The sequence below is a fragment of the Cannabis sativa genome, chromosome X (genome assembly GCF_029168945.1).
Source record: "Cannabis sativa cultivar Pink pepper isolate KNU-18-1 chromosome X, ASM2916894v1, whole genome shotgun sequence".
Classification (NCBI taxonomy): domain Eukaryota; kingdom Viridiplantae; phylum Streptophyta; class Magnoliopsida; order Rosales; family Cannabaceae; genus Cannabis; species Cannabis sativa.
The window spans coordinates 14,297,057-14,315,301 of NC_083610.1; the positions used below are offsets into that span (position 1 = coordinate 14,297,057).

Sequence of the window (18,245 nt, forward strand, 5' to 3'; positions counted from 1 at the left end):
GAGGACCATGGGCCTATATAACCGAGCCTCCAATAAGTAGAGCTAGACTTTACCAAGTAAATTCTCTAACTTATTAATTTATCCTTGTGCCACTATAGATTCAGAATTGAATTACACTCTCAATTATATAGAACGCTCTATATGTACTAAGATATAGACATGTTTTGATTATCCTTTGTTACAATTCTAATAGTCAAAGATCCTCTATAAATGATCTACACTGAATAGGGACAAATTTACCGTTCTACCATTTAATCTATTTTATCCTTAAAACACTTAGTTACTTATAAATAATATTTCAGTAAACTGATATTACTGAAATGAAGCCTCAATCATTTATCTCTATCAAGCCAAGCTCGAAGGAAATTATCGTTTCACTTCTAAATACTTATAGAAGTTATAGGTTTCATATCTATGATCAACGCTCCCACTCAATTAAACTACCATGTTCCCAAGATGTAAATATTTGCCAAAATCATTAGTTAGCTTCCATGAGCAACTTGAAGAACATAAATAATACAACTAAGTTGAACCTAATCATATCAAGATTAAGATCTATAGACCTAAGCTCAACCAGTGATATTGACTTAGAAAGATATAACAATAAGTTTAAGATATCTTATCCAAGTTCAATATCGGTCCCATCCAATGTATACTTCATACATCCGATACTGGTAAACTTTGTCAATACCTTGGAAAGGACATAACACTTATCCAAGGTGTAAGTATACCTTATCACCGATTATCATGTCAGTCTAAATCCAGTGTACTGAAAAATCATGGGACTTCAACTTTTGAACATATAATTATGATTATATTTCACTGTGCTGACGACACTATAATCATGAATAAATATATATATGTTCTGGACTTAATAGAATTTATACATTAAACATAATCATGAAATAAATCATGTATGAACCATGCAACATAAAAAGATTTCTGATCTTTTATCAATTAGTAAATCTGATTATATTGAAATGAGTTTTATTTGGGACAGAAAATCCAATATTAACATCCCCTAAGATCAAGCACTTTATTTGGAAGGCTTTCAAGCATATTCTTCCAACCTCGTCTAATCTTTCCAAAAGAAATGCTCTTGACAACCCGTACTGCTCTCTTTGCTCAAATCACATTGATATCGTCACTCATGCACTGCTAGAGTGTTCTAGAGTGATTAATATTTGGAATCACGCCAGATTCTCTCATTTTTACAATAATAATATACATTGTGATATTAAAGACTTCCTTTTAGCAGGTTTTGACAGTTTAAGTAAAGAAGTCTCTTTACTGCATGATTATTTAAAGAGTGAGTTGGCAAAATAGCCTTTATGAAAACTTTTATTAGGAAAATGGCTTTTCAAATATTTTAATTAGCAAAATAGTCTTTTTTTTAATTGATATAATAAATACAATTAATATTAATTTTTCTTTATAATTAAAAAAAATAGATTTGGTTGGACTCCCATCACCTCTTTTCATTTTCATCTTCATCTTCAATTGAGTTCTTCATTACTATATGAGTTTTTATCTTCATTTTCATAGCACTACTCAAGAATTTCTTCTTCAATGGTATTCATGCACATTTGACCTAAAAAATTCAAGAAACCCTTAAAGAAGAAGTGAAAATTCCATCCAACAATTGTAAAGGTTAGTAACTAACTTTACTCTCAAGTTTAATGATTGGGTATTTGTTATTTTACATTTATATAGCAATATAAAGCACAAATTTAGGTTATTCTTTTTTTTTAAAAAAAAAAAACTGGTGTGAAAACAACTCCAGTTCGAGGTTGAAGATGACCTGTGATATGCGACCATGTGCGACCAATTTTGGTCGCCTTTGGTCGCATATGGTCGTTTAGTGAAAACAAAAAAAATACTATGCGACCATGCGCGACCATGTAGGTCGCACATGGTCGCTCAGTGTAACTAGAAAACTACACTATGCGACCATGTAGGTCGTACGTGGTCGCACATGGTCGCTCAGTGTAACTAGAAAACTACACTATGCGACCATGTAGGTCGTACGTGGTCGCACATGGTCGCTCAATGTAATTAGAAAATTATATTATGCGACCATGTAGGTCGTACATGGTCGTACATGGTCGCACATGGTCTAACATGGTTGCTTTCTACTAATTTTTGGATTCCGACATGTATTTCTAAATGCATCTAAATGGCTTCAAAATAACTATAAGCTAAGTGATTTGATATTCTTACTTTACACTTGTTAATTTGAAACTTTAACTTTATGACAGGTATGGATCATATCTTTATATGCATGGACTATAATGGTGAGTGGAAGATTACCGATAATCGTATTTGGGAATGGTTTGGTACTGGTTGCAACAAGGGATTTGTGGTTGATCGTAGTATCAAGTTTCATCAACTAGTGAATAAAGTCTATGAAAAAATAGGTGTTGATCGAAACTTGTATGAAATTGAAATAACTCATAAGGTGGCAGGTGAAACATTCAACAAGATGGCACCAAGTAAGATTTGTGGTGATTCTGATGTGGAGGATCTATTTAAAGAGTTGTACAAAGTTAAAGAAGTGATTCCTTTATATGTGTGCGTAAAAAAGAATAATGATAAAGGAAAGACAAAGTTTGTCAATGATGATGATAGTGATGGTAATGAACTCACTGGTAATGATGTTGAATTTGATTGTGATGATGATGTTTTTGATAATGGAAGCTTTTACGATAATTATTTTGGGTGTCATATAATAGATCAAGTTCCGAATGATCCAAGTTATGTCCCGAATGAAGATATACTTCAGAGTGGTGAAGGCATCATTGGTTCCAATCCCACACCAGATGATATTGTACATGAGAGCGGTAACAATGAACTTCAGGAATGTGATAAAGTAGTTGAAGAAAATAATGATGTAATTGAGAATGACATTGTAGTCGGAGGAGGTCAAATTATCCCTTATCAACATTATGATATGTTTATGGGAAATGTTGCACAATGTAATAGAGAAGCAAGTCAGGATAGTGGCAGACATGATGGATCGAATTTGAAAGTGGGTCAACACTTTGTGAGTAAGGATGAATTGAGTTATTATCTTAGCATCATTGCCATTAATGGGAGATTTGAAATGCGAACAACCAAATCAACCAAATCGAACAACCAATCGCATAGCTTCCAAAGGTGAATTTCTTAAGAAACAATATAATTGTGGAGCATGTGGACAGTCAGGACATAATTCGCAAACATGTCCACAAGTGCCATCAGATGGTAGAAGCACAACTCATGTGTGATTTATTATTATTCAGTTCTCTAAATTATATATTTAATGTTTCTTGTGTTTGATATATGCAAACTTTTATTTATATCTATTTGTAAAATTTATGCTAACTAAAGTACTTATTATGGATCTTGTGCGACTCTGTCCAACTCTGTGCGACCATGTGCGACCAAGTATATTTCAAAGTATATCCTAATATTGGTTTGTGCGACCCTGTGCGACCATGTGCGACCATAGTATATTTAAAACTTTATTCTGATATTGGTCTATGCGACCATGTGCGACTATATGCGAACACAATATATTTCAAAATATATCCTAATATTGGTCTATGCGACCCTGTGCGACCATGTGCGACTATGTGCGACCATAGTATATTTCAAAATATATCATAATATTGGTCTATGCGACCCTGTGCGACCATGTGCGACTATGTGCGACCATAGTATATTTCAAAATATATCATAATATTGGTCTATGCGACCCTGTGCGACCTTGTGCGACTATGTACGACCATAGTATATTTCAAAATATATCATAATATTGGTCTATGAGACTGTGTGCGACCATAGTATATTTCAATATAATCATTTAATACATTATATATGACAATAAATTATTCAACTATATTTTCTAAGTTATTTCATTAAGTATGTATGTGCATAATTATTTAGTATAATTTATAAATTATATTTAAAGTATATTATATAATTGTATAAGTGTATGTGATTATTTAACTATATTATATATATATGAGATTCAATATATAAAATAAATTATTTTATAAAATATGTATGTATAACCATTTAAGTATAATCTATAGATTATAATTAAAGTATATTTTATAATTGTGTAGGGATTTCACCATTAAAGTACATTGTATAAGTCTTGGTGACTATATAGTTACATATTTTAAATAACTCAATCATTGAATTACATGGTATAAGTTAATTTTTAACTATTTAAAGAATTAGAGTACACAATATACAAGTTTTTATCGAAGAACATAAAAGACCATGATGGTCGCATAGTGTAAATTCAAGGTCGTTTATGGTCGTTTAGAGCAAATTTAGTTCTTTAAAGTTTGTTGAAGAACATAAAAGACCATGATGGTCGCATAGTATAAATTCAAGGTCGTTTATGGTCGTTCAGAGTAAATTCAAGTTCTTTAAAGTTTGTTGAAGAACATAAAAGACCATGATGGTCGCATAGTATAAATTCAAGGTCGTTTATGGTCGTTCAGAGCAAATTTAGTTCTTTAAAGTTTGTTGAAGAACATAAAAGACCATGATGGTCGCATAGTATAAATTCAAGGTCGTTTGCGGTCGTTCAGAGTAAATTCAAGTTTATCCACAAAATTACAAAATTCAGAATTACGAACAAGGACATGGTTAATTAAGGATCTGCACTACCCACATATAATTGAACTGCATATGCCTTCCTGTATGTATCTATGTTGTCGTCGTTGAGCAACATTGTAGCTGACTCGTTGCACTTACCAGCAATGTGCATTTCCATTGTCTTAAGCATGAATACACCACAATCTCCGCTATAAAGACAAATTTAACTACGTTAGCATTAATATTAACAACTTGGATTTAAAGGCAGATATATTAAATAAAACTTATGTTCTCTTGTTCAGAGGAACAGTATTTGCAGGAGCTACTTTTATACTCATGAGATCACTACACTGATGATGGAGGCTCCCAATATGGCAACTGTTTTTAAGTAAAAAAGGAAAATATGCTGCAAGTGGCTCCACAGATTTTTTCATTGCCTCTATGGAGATCCAGTGATCTGGAATCGAGTCATAAATCAATATTGTCCAACTATGTCTGTCAACTACCACTAACATCCAGTGTTTACCATCATGCCAAGGCACATAGAAGTAATTGACATCTGACCAAATTCTTCCTCTAATTTTTATGTTTATCATTGATTTTCCAACCAAGCCATCGGGGAATATGATTTCCCGGGACTCTTTGTCCTACCATTTCACCCAACTTTGGCATTGCTTCGCAAATCCATATCTATCAAAGAAAAATTCATATCAAAATTATATCTCAAAATACAATAAAAAATATCTAAAAATAAATAAACTAAATTATAATCATAATCATATTTCTTACCAGAAATATCCAAGCACAACTAAAGAGGTTCCACTTAATATCCTTCTCACTTGGATTATTCTTCATATCTTTTTTTGTAATTTGCTCAATTATTTTCTCATATGCCAGCTTTCCCCAACAATAATTGTCAAATATTGGTAGATTATTCTTCTCACTTGGCATTATTAGAAATGCACTGAGCAAATAGATAAAGCATAACTTCACTCTGTCTCTAGTCTTTGATTCTCTAGATATGCTATCTAGAGCATTGGCAACATCTGTTACTTTAATAGACATCATGTTCTTGAAGTACTTTTCTTTTAACTTGTTCTTAGAAGAAACAAGCTCCATTTCTTCAGGTGTCGGGCCACCATCAGTGTACAATCCAGATACAATTGCAAACTCTTGGAGAGAAAATCTCACAGGTTTTCCATTAATCAAAAACCATAACTCATGCCTCTTTTGGCAATCTACCCTCCTCAAAACTATCTGGTTTACTAAGGTGCCAGGAAAAAGTCCTTTAGTATCGAGGTCCAAGAGACGACCCAATTGGGAGTAATGTTTAAAAACATCCTGGTCAGACTTTGTGAGCCAATTCTTTATTTGGCCTATTACACTTAGCGGGGATTTGATGGTAACTTTAGATTTTGTTTGTATTAGTAGTAATGGCACGAGGTATACATGGAAGCTCTGTTGTTAATATAGTTTTGGGCATCTACAATAATAATGAGTGAAATGAATAAAAAATACATAAACGATAAGAACATAAATATAAAAAGTATAAAAAGAATTACAAATTTAACTAAATAAATAAGGTCACGTGTGGTATGAAAATAGATAGTGCGACCATGTGCGACCCTATGCAACCTGTGCGACCGTGTGCGACCTTAGTGGTCGTTTATGGTCGTTTAGATTAAATTCAAGTTCTTTAAAATTGGTTAAAGACCATAAAAGACCATGATGGTCGCATAATATAAATTGAAGGTCGTTTATGGTCGTTCAGAGCAAATTCAAGTTTTTTAAAATTAGTTGAAGGACATAAAAGACTATTATGGTCGCATAGTGTAAATTCAAGGTCGTTTATGGTCGTTCATATCAAATTCAAGTTCTTTAAAATTGGTTGAAGACCATAAAAGACCATGATGGTCGCTTAATGTAAATTCAAGGTCGTTTATGGTCATTCAGATTAAATTTAAGTTCTTTAAAATTGGTTGAAGACCATAAAAGACCATGATGGTCGCATAATGTAAGTTCAAGGTCTTTATGGTCGTTCTTTGCAAATTCAAGTTCTTTTGGTTGAAAAACAAAAAAGACCATGATGGTCGCATAATGTAAATTTAAGGTCGTTTATGGTCGTTCAGAGAAAATTCAAGTTCTCTAAAGTTAGTTAAAGAACATAAAAGACCATGATAGTCGCTTAATGTAAATTCAAGGTCGTTTATGGTCGTTTAGATTAAATTTAAGTTCTTTAAAATTGGTTGAAGACCATAAAAGACCATGATAGTCGCATAATGTAAGTTCAAGGTCGTTTATGATCGTTCCATGCAAATTCAAGTTCTTTAAATGGTTGAAAAACAAAAAAGACCATGATGGTCGCATAATGTAAATTTAAGGTCGTTTATGGTCGTTCAGAGAAAATTCAAGTTCTCTAAGGTTAGTTAAAGAACATAAAAGACCAAACTCAAGGTCGTTTAGATTAAATTTAAGTTCTTTAAAATTGGTTGAAGACCATAAAAGACCATGATGGTCGCATAATGTAAGTTCAAGGTTGTTTATGATCGTTCCATGCAAATTCAAGTTCTTTGAAAAAGACCATGATGGTCGCATAATGTAAATTTAAGGTCGTTTATGGTCGTTCAGAGAAAATTCAAGTTCTTTAAAGTTAGTTAAAGAACATAAAAGACCATGATGGTCGCATAGTGTAAATTTAAGGTCGTTTATGGTTATTCAGAGCAGATTCAAGGTCTTTTATCCATAAATTACAAAAATTAAAATTATAACTCAAAAGACTGTAATAAAATATATATGTTACCTGTTCATGTTCATTGGGTGGTGTGGGTATTGTGGTTGATGCATCACTTGTTGATTCCATTATAATTCTAAATGATTAGTTATTGCAATAAGAGATTGAGAGAAGAAAAATATTAATAGCTACAACTAAAAAAAAAATAAAGAAAAGAAACAAAATGAGAAGAGACAAGAAAATTATTAGGGTTTACCTTTGTTAGAATGAATTTTAAATTCTTTTGTCTATGGCTGCCACCACTTGCCACAAGAAGAAGAAAAAGGATGAGAAGAGGAAGAGAAGAAGAAGAAGAAGAATGGTTCACTTGTGAGTATTCATGGTCTTTTTAGTCTTATTAGGAAGAAGAATGAGTGACTTGGGTGAGGAGAAGAGGAGAAGAAGAACAAAAAGAAAGAGAGGCTGTAAAAAAAAAAATTAGGGTTAGTATTTTGTTTTACGAGGTTTTAATTAATTTTGTTTAATATTAAATTAATTTTTTAAATGTTAAGTGTAAAATAAAAGTAATTAAAAAAAAAAGAAAATAGAAAAGTCTATTTTGCTAATTTCAATTTGTCAAAAGTCCATTTTGACAAATTTTTCTTATTTAAATGCTCAAAGAAGCTCTAATATTGATACTCAGAACATCTCTGCTTCAGCTTTAGAGTTGTCTCCTTTGCCTCCACCTGGAAAATATGCTCTAAGTATTGATGCATGTGTCAACAAGGATTCAATGAAGCTTGGTTTTGGTGCAATCATTCAAAATGGCAGGGGTGATGTTGTTGCTGGTTGTTACTCATCTATGCACAATGCTCTATCTCTCATTCATGCTGAATCTCATGCACTTCTCAGGACTCTTTAATGGTGTGTTGCAGTTAAGTTATCTCTAACTTCAATTTGATCAGGTTGTGAAGTTCTTGTTATTAAAATCAAGCATAAGTGGAGAGATAGATCTTCTCTTTCTAACTTAATTCAATATGTTGTATCCTATTTATCATCTTTTTCTAATGTAAAGCTTGTTATCTTCTCAAGGGAAACAATACTTTCGCTCATAGTCTTGAAAAAAAGCATTAGGAGCGGATAAAGAGAATGTTTGGAATGGTTTTAATTTAAATTTGTATCTTCTGATCTTGTAACCAAACTTATTATTATTTATTGAAGTTAGGGATCAATTTTTTAAATTTTTTTTTAAAAAAACTAATTAAATTAAATTTGCTTTAGGACTGTTATCTAGCCGTACGTGTGATGTTTTAGTTGCCGTGAAACTCTTAAAAATAAAAATAATAGAAAAAATTCTTTTCACTATATTATTATTATTATATAAATATTCATAATTAATAAACAGAAAAATTACTGAGTTTGTAGCTAAAGAAAATTAAACATTACTAAATCACTATTGAAAATGAAGGAAAAGGGTAATGAAATAAAGAAGCAGGAGAGCCAGTTCACATGGTATGAATGCAATTGGCCTAGGGACCATAATATGACATTTTCCTGGGTTACTTTACTTTGATTGGGGTAGTACACCCACTACTAATACTCACCCAATAATGAACTCCCATTGCCTAGTCAAAATTTACATCTGACTAAGGGGACCCCAATGAAGGAGACAAAGACTCATCAGTACTGATCATGACACAACCAAACCATTGGACAAAATTTATGAACTACATTTTCTTTCATTTGTTTTGTGTTTTTTTTTTTGGTTTTTTATTTGTATCTTTTTGTTCACTTGAGCAGGTAAGAAACAAGTTACTAGCCCTCATTAAACAATGCCCCCACCATTGAATTGAAAAAGAAAGGAAATTGGCATGTGCCCTAGCCAGAGCATCATCAATCTACATCTCAAACACTAAATAAAAAAGCTTGTGTCCTTAAGAGGGGACAATATGAGAGACCTCAATTTTTTTTAACTCTAATGACAAGTTCGTGGGTGTAGACTCATTTTTCATATTTTCAATTACTTACGATGCATCGTTGGCAGCATAAATCTTTGCTAGTAAAACAGGCAAAACCTACATTGGTAGCTGTGTTTAGAGAGGTAGATGGGCTCATAAACTAAAAAAAAATGGCCACTCTACCGGGTTAAAAGTCCACACTGTCTTACATTGGAAAAGTGAAGATCAGAATGGACCTGTAGGCCCAGAAAGCTACAACCAAAAGGCACTCCTCAGGCTCACATATAATTGCATACTGCACAGCCCGTATTTTCTTTTATGGTGTAGAAGTTCTCTTATCACCAACCATAGTTTGAACCCTTCAGACACACATGGGTGAAAGTTCACCATAGCATTATTGAAAAATTGTCTTATAAATACAAAGCATGCAGTGAACATATGAGCCCACTGAGGGTACAATTCATTATAACTGAGAATAAAGTGAAAAAAGAAACGAAAGTGACAATATATAGGTGATTTCTATACCATCTTTTCGAAACTCATTGTTACAACTAACCACTTTAAAATTAAGGATATTATTATTTACGGTGAAAGCATTCAAGTTATTAGCCACTTTGTTCACATTTTCCACCATGTGTAACATTGTGCTCATTTTTCAAACTCTAAAACTATTTACAATTTAGTGGTTAGTATCAAAATAGTGTCTTTCTTTTCAGGCCACTTCTTTCCTAATTTCTTCTAAAAAAAAAATTCTTTCCTAATTTGTTGTTTACTCTAACAAGCAAATACCCAAAAACTTTTGGGTTTCTCTTCAAACTAATTAGGGACTCCAAAGCTGAAACCACAAACGAACACGTGGACCTTTTACTTCTTCCATTCGTTGTAACGGTGTGGACCATCACCAAACATATAATTAAACACTAAATTATTTTTTTTTGTTCTCTTTTTACAAATTTCAAATGTCATAGCTAAAATTGGACTAATTTCACAAGCGTACGCGATTTGCAATTATCTAATCTAACAAAGTAGAAAAGAAGTGAAGTAAAAAAACGCTCCAAAATTACTCTCTTCATTTTTTTTTCTTAAATTCTGACCCTATTTTCAAAATACCAATTTCCTACACGAGGGTGAAGATTGATAATAGCTCATGGCAGAAAATGAAGCTAGATCTCTGATGGTTTCACCGATTAGATCCTTGAATATCAGTCTTTCAATGTCCAAAACAGCTTCCGAGACTTCAATAGGGGAATCACCCCACCCATGAACGGTGTCACCCGCCAAATCCTTCTTCATAACTCTACAGATCACCTCGAACAAATCCTCCGACTCCTCTCTCTCTCGAATTTTCCTAAATTCAGACCAAATGTCCCTCAGTGACACTTGATCCGACTGAGAATTTACAGGAGTTACGATCTTCCACGGAGGCAACTGCCGATTTCGGTTCAGAATCTCACTTATGGTATCGAAGATAAGTCGTCGTTGGAGTCTTGAGATTTTAGAGGTGTTCGGATACAGATTCTTCTCCACCAATAGGAAAATATCTGAGTCTTCCTGTATGTAGTTCGAAACTCGTAAAACCTCTGAAATGTAGACCAGATCACAGTCCTCGGCTTCATCATCATCGAACGGCGATGAGATAGCCGATCCCCAAATATCGTCTGCTAGCTCTAAGGGTTGATCTGTAAATTTAGTAAACAAAATTTATGAGCACATTAAATACTATAAAAGGGAGGGTTAAGTGGGACAGTTTTTAACGAACCAACCAAGTGGGTGATCTACTAGAGTTAAGAATTTGTAAATTCGACTTTACCATATGTAATATGAAGTCGTTGTCAAAAGAATAGTTATAAATTTAATGCTGAGCTGGTGAGGTTTTGGAGTGAGTTTTTGGATCTATTTTGTGTGATGGTAACGATGTGGCATGCATTTATTGGTGGTGTAAGAGATCGTACTAGACATCATTCATTCACAGAGAGGCCTACTAATGCCTACTATATTCAGTACCACAGCAGTGGTAGCCAGTACTTATCTACTGGTAAAACTAAAACCTAGAGAGGCTAAAATGCAGGAGCTTAAGTTGGTAACATACGTCACCATTGTCAATTACAAAATCTAGCCCATCAAAACTTGGCCGAAAAAGACAAATTTATTTTATTGTATTTTAAAAATTATGTAAATAAATAAATAAAAAAAAATTACCTTTGAAATCAATGCTTCGTTTCATGATAGGGGAAGTGGACGATTCGTCCTTGTAAAACGACGAGTCAAGAACCGACACCGGACTCGGTTGTAACTCGGCTGTGGGTGTTGTTATTTCAGCTATGCTGTTAAGCAACTTATCACACCTCTCCAATAAACTCCTCCCTTCTTTGTATTCCTCCATTTTTGCTCTCTGAACATTTGGAAAGTAATAAATAAATGTACTGCAATTAAGGATTAAATTCAATGATTAAAGGCATTTTTAACTTGGTAGTTAATGCTAACCTCTGTATCGGTTGAAGTGTTAATGCTACTTTCTGACACGGTGGTGGACGATTCATCCTCTTTTCGATGGATCTCCATCGTTGGTTTACGACTCCTTGGTGACCGATTCAGGGTCTGTTGATCCGTCCCCATTCTCCTCGAATTAAGTTTTGGAGATTGAATAGGAGATACTCTTCTTTGCTCGGTAATATCGTTTCCTTTCCTTTGCGTTTCAATGCTCAACGGTCTTCTTCTACTTGGACTCTTCTCATTCCGAGAAGTTGGGGCTTGGCTTCTACTTGGGCTGCGATTCCGGTTGCTCTGCTCCATCTCTCCTCGCTGCTCGCGTCTCGGACTTGACAAAAACTCGCCGGTGTAATTGATATTCCGGCGAATACTGGTTCTTGAACGAAAACTCACCGGCGGCGGCGATTCGCTTCCAACGAACCTTGAAGAGCGACCCGTCGGAGATTGTGATCTCGTTGGCTTCATAACGACAATAGGTGATTCCTTGGAGAAACTCTGATCGTAGACAAAGTTCCTGTAGTCGGTATGGTACGAAGGCTTCTTGGGATGAAGAAGACCTTTAAGTTGCAGAGCTTCGAGGATTTGCTTCAGAGTTTCCAAATCCTTAGCTGGTTCATCGATTCCTCTCATTCTTAATCTTTTCTCGATCTCGCCATAATACAGAGACGCAGTCTGCTTAGGCTCAGGGAAGAAATCTGCCGAGTCGAAATAGCTTTTCCTCTGTCCAATACCTTTGTGCTGAAGATGACCTTTCGTTGCTTCGTTATACTTCACAAATGTTTTTGGATCCCCTGCTCTAGCATTGAAAATTCGATCTTCGTTTCCGCCATTATCTCTGACTACATTGCTAGAAACGTTGAAATGAGCTTGTTGGCATTGCTTCCCCTGACAACCGTTCCCCTCGACAAAGCGATGCTGATACAGATCTTTGGACACTCGAGACTCCGACGCAGATCTTCGAAGTTCAGCTTTCTTGACCGGTTCAGCTACTGAATGCTGCAAGGGTTCGAGTCCCATCAATCTAGCTATGACGCTTGGTGATCTGCGGTTTTTATCATCGTCTTCTTCTCCATGATTATGGTTTTCGTTTCGGTTAGCCTTCAAAATCGAAGCATTAGTTTTTATCTCCCTCGGGTAGAGGCTTCCTTTCGCATCAACCGTAGCTCTGCTATCCAAAGAAAGCCTTGGAGCTTCTCTGGAGAACTTCCATGCCGTTCTAGTGCCTTCCTTGAATTCGAATACTGGAAGGGGAAGAGGAGACTTAGGTGGAGTTTCTTTAGGCGGACTGTTCTCCGGTACCGGAAAGGGAAGCTCCGTGGCCACAGAAACTGGCTTCGACCGGTCCGGCGATGGAGTTGATCTGGTGTTCTTATGTTTCTCCAATTCTCTAGGCACCACAGGGGATTGAATCGTCTTCTCAGATTCCGGAGATGAATCCACGGACTGCATTTTCGAAAAAAAGAAAGAAAAGAACAAAAAGAAAACTGAATGAGCAACATCATTTTCAAATATTTTCCAAGTTGCCAAACAGAAAAACAAAAGTATTAAAGATAAAACTCACCACAGAAGAAGGGAGGCGTTTGGTGGAATAAAGTCTTTTCCCAGCAAGAATCTGGTTACGGTCGAAGATCTGAAGGAACCCAGCCATGCAACCCATCTGCTTCTCCATATGTTTCTCTAGCTGCTGATCCCGAACCATCCCCGTCGTCATCTTAAACAAGAACAAAAACAAATTCACTCAACTTTCTCGGTATCCAAACAATCCTCTACCACCACTCACCGTCTCACCACATCTCAAAACAACAACCCTTTTTACTCACTCTCTGTCGCCCACAGTCGCTCCCATCTCGCTAAAAAACGTACCTTTACTAGTTACTACCACTTTCCAGCGTCTCCAGTTTTTCTGGTCTTTTAAAGTGTGGGCGGACTATGGTCTTATTGAATTACCTTTTTACCCTTAAGCTTTTCTTATTATTCCAAACGACTTGGCGGTTTTACTGAAAATTTGGCAAAAAACTTGGGTCCTCGAAGTAATGGCGGGCTTTGAAATCGGAGACCCTTTTATTAAAATATATATTTTTTTAATTAAAATTAGATTAATAAAAAAGTGAAAGAAGGACCCGCATAAGTGAGCCTCCGTGGGTGATACAAACTCATGGGGTCTGCTGAACAAGGACTACGCTTTGACCCTGTTACTCCCCAAACCCCGTCCCACCACTTACTACTGTTCTGGATCGTTAGATCTGAACGGGAGAGATGAACGGTAATCACGAGGAGGAGGACACACAGAGAGAATGGAAAAGTGGTAAGGTAAGGTGTACACGTGAGAACCTAACGTTTTAATTATTATTATTCTTTTTTTTTTGCTCTGAAATTGAATAACGTTTTAATTCTTAATCTCAATATCCTGATAAAACAACTTTTCTTATTATTTTTCGTTTTAATTATTAGTTTATTACAGAAAAAAAACTCAGTGGGTGGGACCCTTAGCTGCTGCCACGCACGTAGTGATTCTGAGTTTCTTCCACGTGGCAATCCGGAGGGCGACTCTAGTTTTATTGAGAAAATAAAATTGAGTTTTGGGATTTTGCCACGTGTAATGTTTCTTTCGTTCTGATGATATATACTCAAATGGTTGGATTTAACTCCTGTTATTATTCGAATTAATTCAAATGTGATAAAATATGCAACTTGATTACGTAAGGATATATGATTGTCTTGGTGTTTGTTGGGTGTGTAACTAAATTTTCGTATCAATTAAAAATGGAGAAGATCATGGTATATAATATTTTAGGAAGGTGCCCACAAATAAATTTAAGAGGATTTATACATCATACCGGAGATGGTGTCCCACCATATATTTTTGTGATTATGAAATGTTAAAAGCTACAAAAAGTTTAGTCAACCGCTTGAATATTACGGTATTATGATAGCTAGATATGCATGTGTACAAACAAATAACGTTTTTATTATGGGATTTCAATATTTTTAGTAGGGTGTAAAAAAAATTCGTAACCTGTCCAAATTAAATTAAAAAAATTTATAAAAATTACATATTGAAATAACTCGAAAGAATTATAAACTGCTCAATCTGTTAATTGAACGGGTTGAAAATAAGTCTAACCCGCTCAAATAAACTGAATGAAACCCGACCAATTCAACTTTAAATTTTTTTTTTTTACTTTTTAGTTTTTATTATATATAACATAAATAATTAAATATATAATAATATAAATTATATACTTAATTGTTAGTTTCAAAGTTATATATATCGTTGTGATTTGGTTAAATCTAATATTTTTAATTTATTTTTTTAATTTTTATTGACTTTGACTTTTGAACTTAAAAAAAAGTTTGGCCGGTTTAGGCGAATTAACCCAATCATACCGCCTAAACGTTAACCCGCTCAAACCGTTGGTCGGTTTACAGATTTTTTTATTTTTTTTTAATTTTGACGGGTTGCACTTAAATTTTAGCAACCTGAATTTTAGATTGGGTTAGAAAATATATAGGATAAATTGCTCAAACCGACCGATATACCGTCCTAATTTTTTAGTATCAGATCGATTTTTGTAAGTTTCATGAGTTTTATTATTATAATTGTTATGTTTGAGAGAGAGAGAGACAAAGAGAATGAGATAGAGAGAGAAGCAAATCTTGTATTGATGTAACAGAGGACCTCTGTATTTATATACAATGTACAAGACCAATAACAGAAAACTAACAACTCAAGATGAGTTAGTTACAGACAGTTGACACATAACCAAAACTTAACTTCCTACTGTTGTATCACCCTTAACAGCCCCCTTCAAACTCAATGAGGTTTGAGAAACAACATTGAGTTTGGATCTGAGATGAGGAAATTTAGAGCTCGATATTGGTTTAGTGAGACAGTCAGCTATTTGGTCTATTGCAGGTACATGATTGACACAGATTTGCTGTTGAAGGACTTTATCACGCACAAAATAGAGATCGATTTCTATATGCTTGGTGCGGGCGTGGAGAACTGGATTGGCAGCAAGGAGAACGGTACTTTGATTGTCGCACCAGATTGTAGGGATTCTTGGTTGGGAGATATGTAACTCTTTGAGAAGAGATTGAATCCAGGACACTTCAGACACAGTGGTGGCTAGGCTTCTGAATTCAGCTTCCGTGGAAGATCTCGAGATAGTAACTTGCTTCTGTGACTTCCATGCTACTAAATTTCCACCAAGATAAATGCAATATCCAGTTGTTGATCGTCGATCATCCAAATCAGAGGCCCAATCTGCATCACAAAATGCTTCAAGGGAAAACTCTGAAACTGGTTTGAGGAGTAGACCGTGATCAAGTGTACCAGCGATATAACGAAGAATCCGTTTTACTGCTGTCCAATGTTGCAGCAGTGGCTTGTGCATGTATTGGCATACTTTATTCACACAGTAGGCTAGTTCAGGCCGAGTGATGGTGGCATATTGAAGACCACCTACAATAGACCTGTAGAGAGTGGGGTCATCCATTGGCTCACTTCCATAGTTGGAGAGTTTCAGACCACTGTTCATGGGAGTACTTTGAGTGTTTACATTCTGCATTTCAGCTTTGCATAATAAATCTTGGAGATACTTGGTTTGAGTAAGTAAGAGACCATTATCTGTGTGGAGAGTCTGGATGCCAAGAAAGTAATCAAGTTCACCAAGATCTTTAAGTGCAAAAGTGTTGCTGAGTTCTTGGATGAGTAAGTGTACTGTGTGATCATTGTTGCCCATGACCAAGATGTCATCTACATAAACTAGGATGTAGATACAGGTTGTTGAGGTGATCTTGATAAAAAGTGAGGTGTCTGCTGGAGAGGAATGAAACCCGAGATGAATTAATACAGTGGATAACTTGTCAAACCAAGCTCTAGGGGCTTGTTTGAGACCATAGATAGCTTTGTTAAGTTTACACACATAATCAGGATGAGTAGAACTAACAAAGCCTGGGGGTTGCTGCATGTATATATCTTCTTTAAGATCACCATTTAAAAATGCATTATTGACATCCAATTGTCGAATTTTCCACCCTTTTGTTAAAGCAATGGTAAGGACTACTCTGATGGTTATTGGCTTAACCACAGGACTGAAAGTTTCAGAGTAATCGAAACCACTTTGCTGATGAAACCCCTTAGCAACTAGTCTGGCTTTAAACCTCTCGACTGAGCCATCCTTGTTGTGTTTGACCCGGAGAACCCACTTACACCCAATTGGTTGTCTGTTTGGTGGAAGTCTAACCAATAGCCAGGTATTGTTCTTCTTGAGTGCTTGATATTCAGTATTGATAGCATTATTCCATTTTGGAATTTTAAGAGCTGCTTGCACAGTTCTTGGTGTAGTCGATGCTAGGAGAGCTTTTGGCTTCCTGATACCTGCTTTAAGTCTAGTGATCATGGGGTGAGAAGCTATAGTAGTATTATTATTATTAGTGGGTGCAGATTGAGCTGGAGCCGAGGTGACATTTGGGGAAACAGTGGTGTCAACACCAGCAACAGTGGGGGCATGAGATGCAACAGTGACAGGTATAGGTTCGGTGGTGGTGAGTCTAGGCATATCAGGTGTAGTTTGAATTGGGACATCAAGCATGACATCATTGGTGGGAGGGTTGGTAGGGGAGTTGGAGGAGTTGGTGGATAAGGTTGGAGACTCGGGTACTGTAGTGACAGTGGGAGTGGTTGGGAAGTTGTTGGGAGGGGGAATGGGGTGATGTTGAAGGACATTGAGAAGAGATGACAGAGGTGGTGTATTGAGAGTAGATGTAGGAAAATGAGTGAGGTTTTTATGATGCAATGTTTCAGCATATGGAAAACATGACTCATGAAACACTACATCTCTAGATATATAGAGCCTTTTATCTTTTGACATGCATTTAAAACCCTTATGAGACATACTGTAGCCTAAAAAGACACATGGTGTAGACCTATATTGAAGCTTGTTTTTGTTGTAAGGTCTTAGATTAGGATAGCATAGACAACCAAATACTTTGAGGGTGTTGTAATCGGGTTGAGTATGAAAGAGCTTTTCTAAGGGAGATAAATGCTGAATTGTAGCAGTGGGCATTCTATTGATGAGATAGACACTAGTTCTAAAAGCTTCATCCCAATAGGATAGGGGAAGTGAAGCTTGAGCAAGTAAGGTAAGTCCAGTTTCAACTATATGTCTATGTTTTCTCTCTACTACCCCATTCTGTTCATGTGTATGAGGACAAGCTAGTCTATGAACAATTCCACATTGTTCGAGAAGGTTGGTAAAGGCTCGAAATTCCCCACCCCAATCAGATTGTAATGTTTTGATTTTAAAGCCTAGTTGGAGTTCAATTTGGGTTTTAAATTTGGTGAAAGTTGGTAAGGCCTCATCTCTAGTCCTTAGCATATATATCCATGTATACCTAGAATAAGCATCCACAAAACTGATATAATATCGATAGCCATTGGTGGAGTTTATTGGAGCTGGGCCCCAAAGATCAGAGTGAATAAGTTGGAG

The 18,245-nt window shown here is 35.5% G+C and overlaps 2 protein-coding genes and 1 long non-coding RNA gene across 3 annotated transcripts; 1 reads left to right on the forward strand and 2 right to left on the reverse strand.

Annotated features, from left to right (window-relative positions):
* Positions 1–1,347: 1,347 nt before the first annotated feature.
* On the forward strand, positions 1,348–3,160 carry LOC115717466 (uncharacterized). Its single transcript, XM_030646451.2, has 2 exons — positions 1,348–1,650; positions 2,259–3,160. The coding sequence occupies exon 2, from the start codon at positions 2,261–2,263 to the stop codon at positions 3,158–3,160; it is 900 nt and encodes a 299-aa protein (XP_030502311.2). The 5' UTR covers positions 1,348–1,650; positions 2,259–2,260.
* Positions 3,161–6,013: 2,853 nt separating this feature from the next.
* Positions 6,014–7,795, reverse strand: LOC115715913 (uncharacterized). The gene is made up of 3 exons (XR_004011480.2): positions 7,581–7,795; positions 7,394–7,460; positions 6,014–6,076 (listed from the first exon to the last, which is right to left on the reverse strand). It is a non-coding gene; the product is annotated as an uncharacterized LOC115715913 (long non-coding RNA).
* A 2,302-nt stretch (positions 7,796–10,097) lies between these two features.
* Positions 10,098–13,784, reverse strand: LOC133032430 (protein LONGIFOLIA 1-like). Its single transcript, XM_061106370.1, has 4 exons — positions 13,313–13,784; positions 11,746–13,194; positions 11,461–11,653; positions 10,098–10,940 (listed from the first exon to the last, which is right to left on the reverse strand). The coding sequence occupies exons 1-4, from the start codon at positions 13,460–13,462 to the stop codon at positions 10,363–10,365; spliced, it is 2,370 nt and encodes a 789-aa protein (XP_060962353.1). The 5' UTR covers positions 13,463–13,784; the 3' UTR covers positions 10,098–10,362.
* Between the last annotated feature and the right edge of the window lie 4,461 nt (positions 13,785–18,245).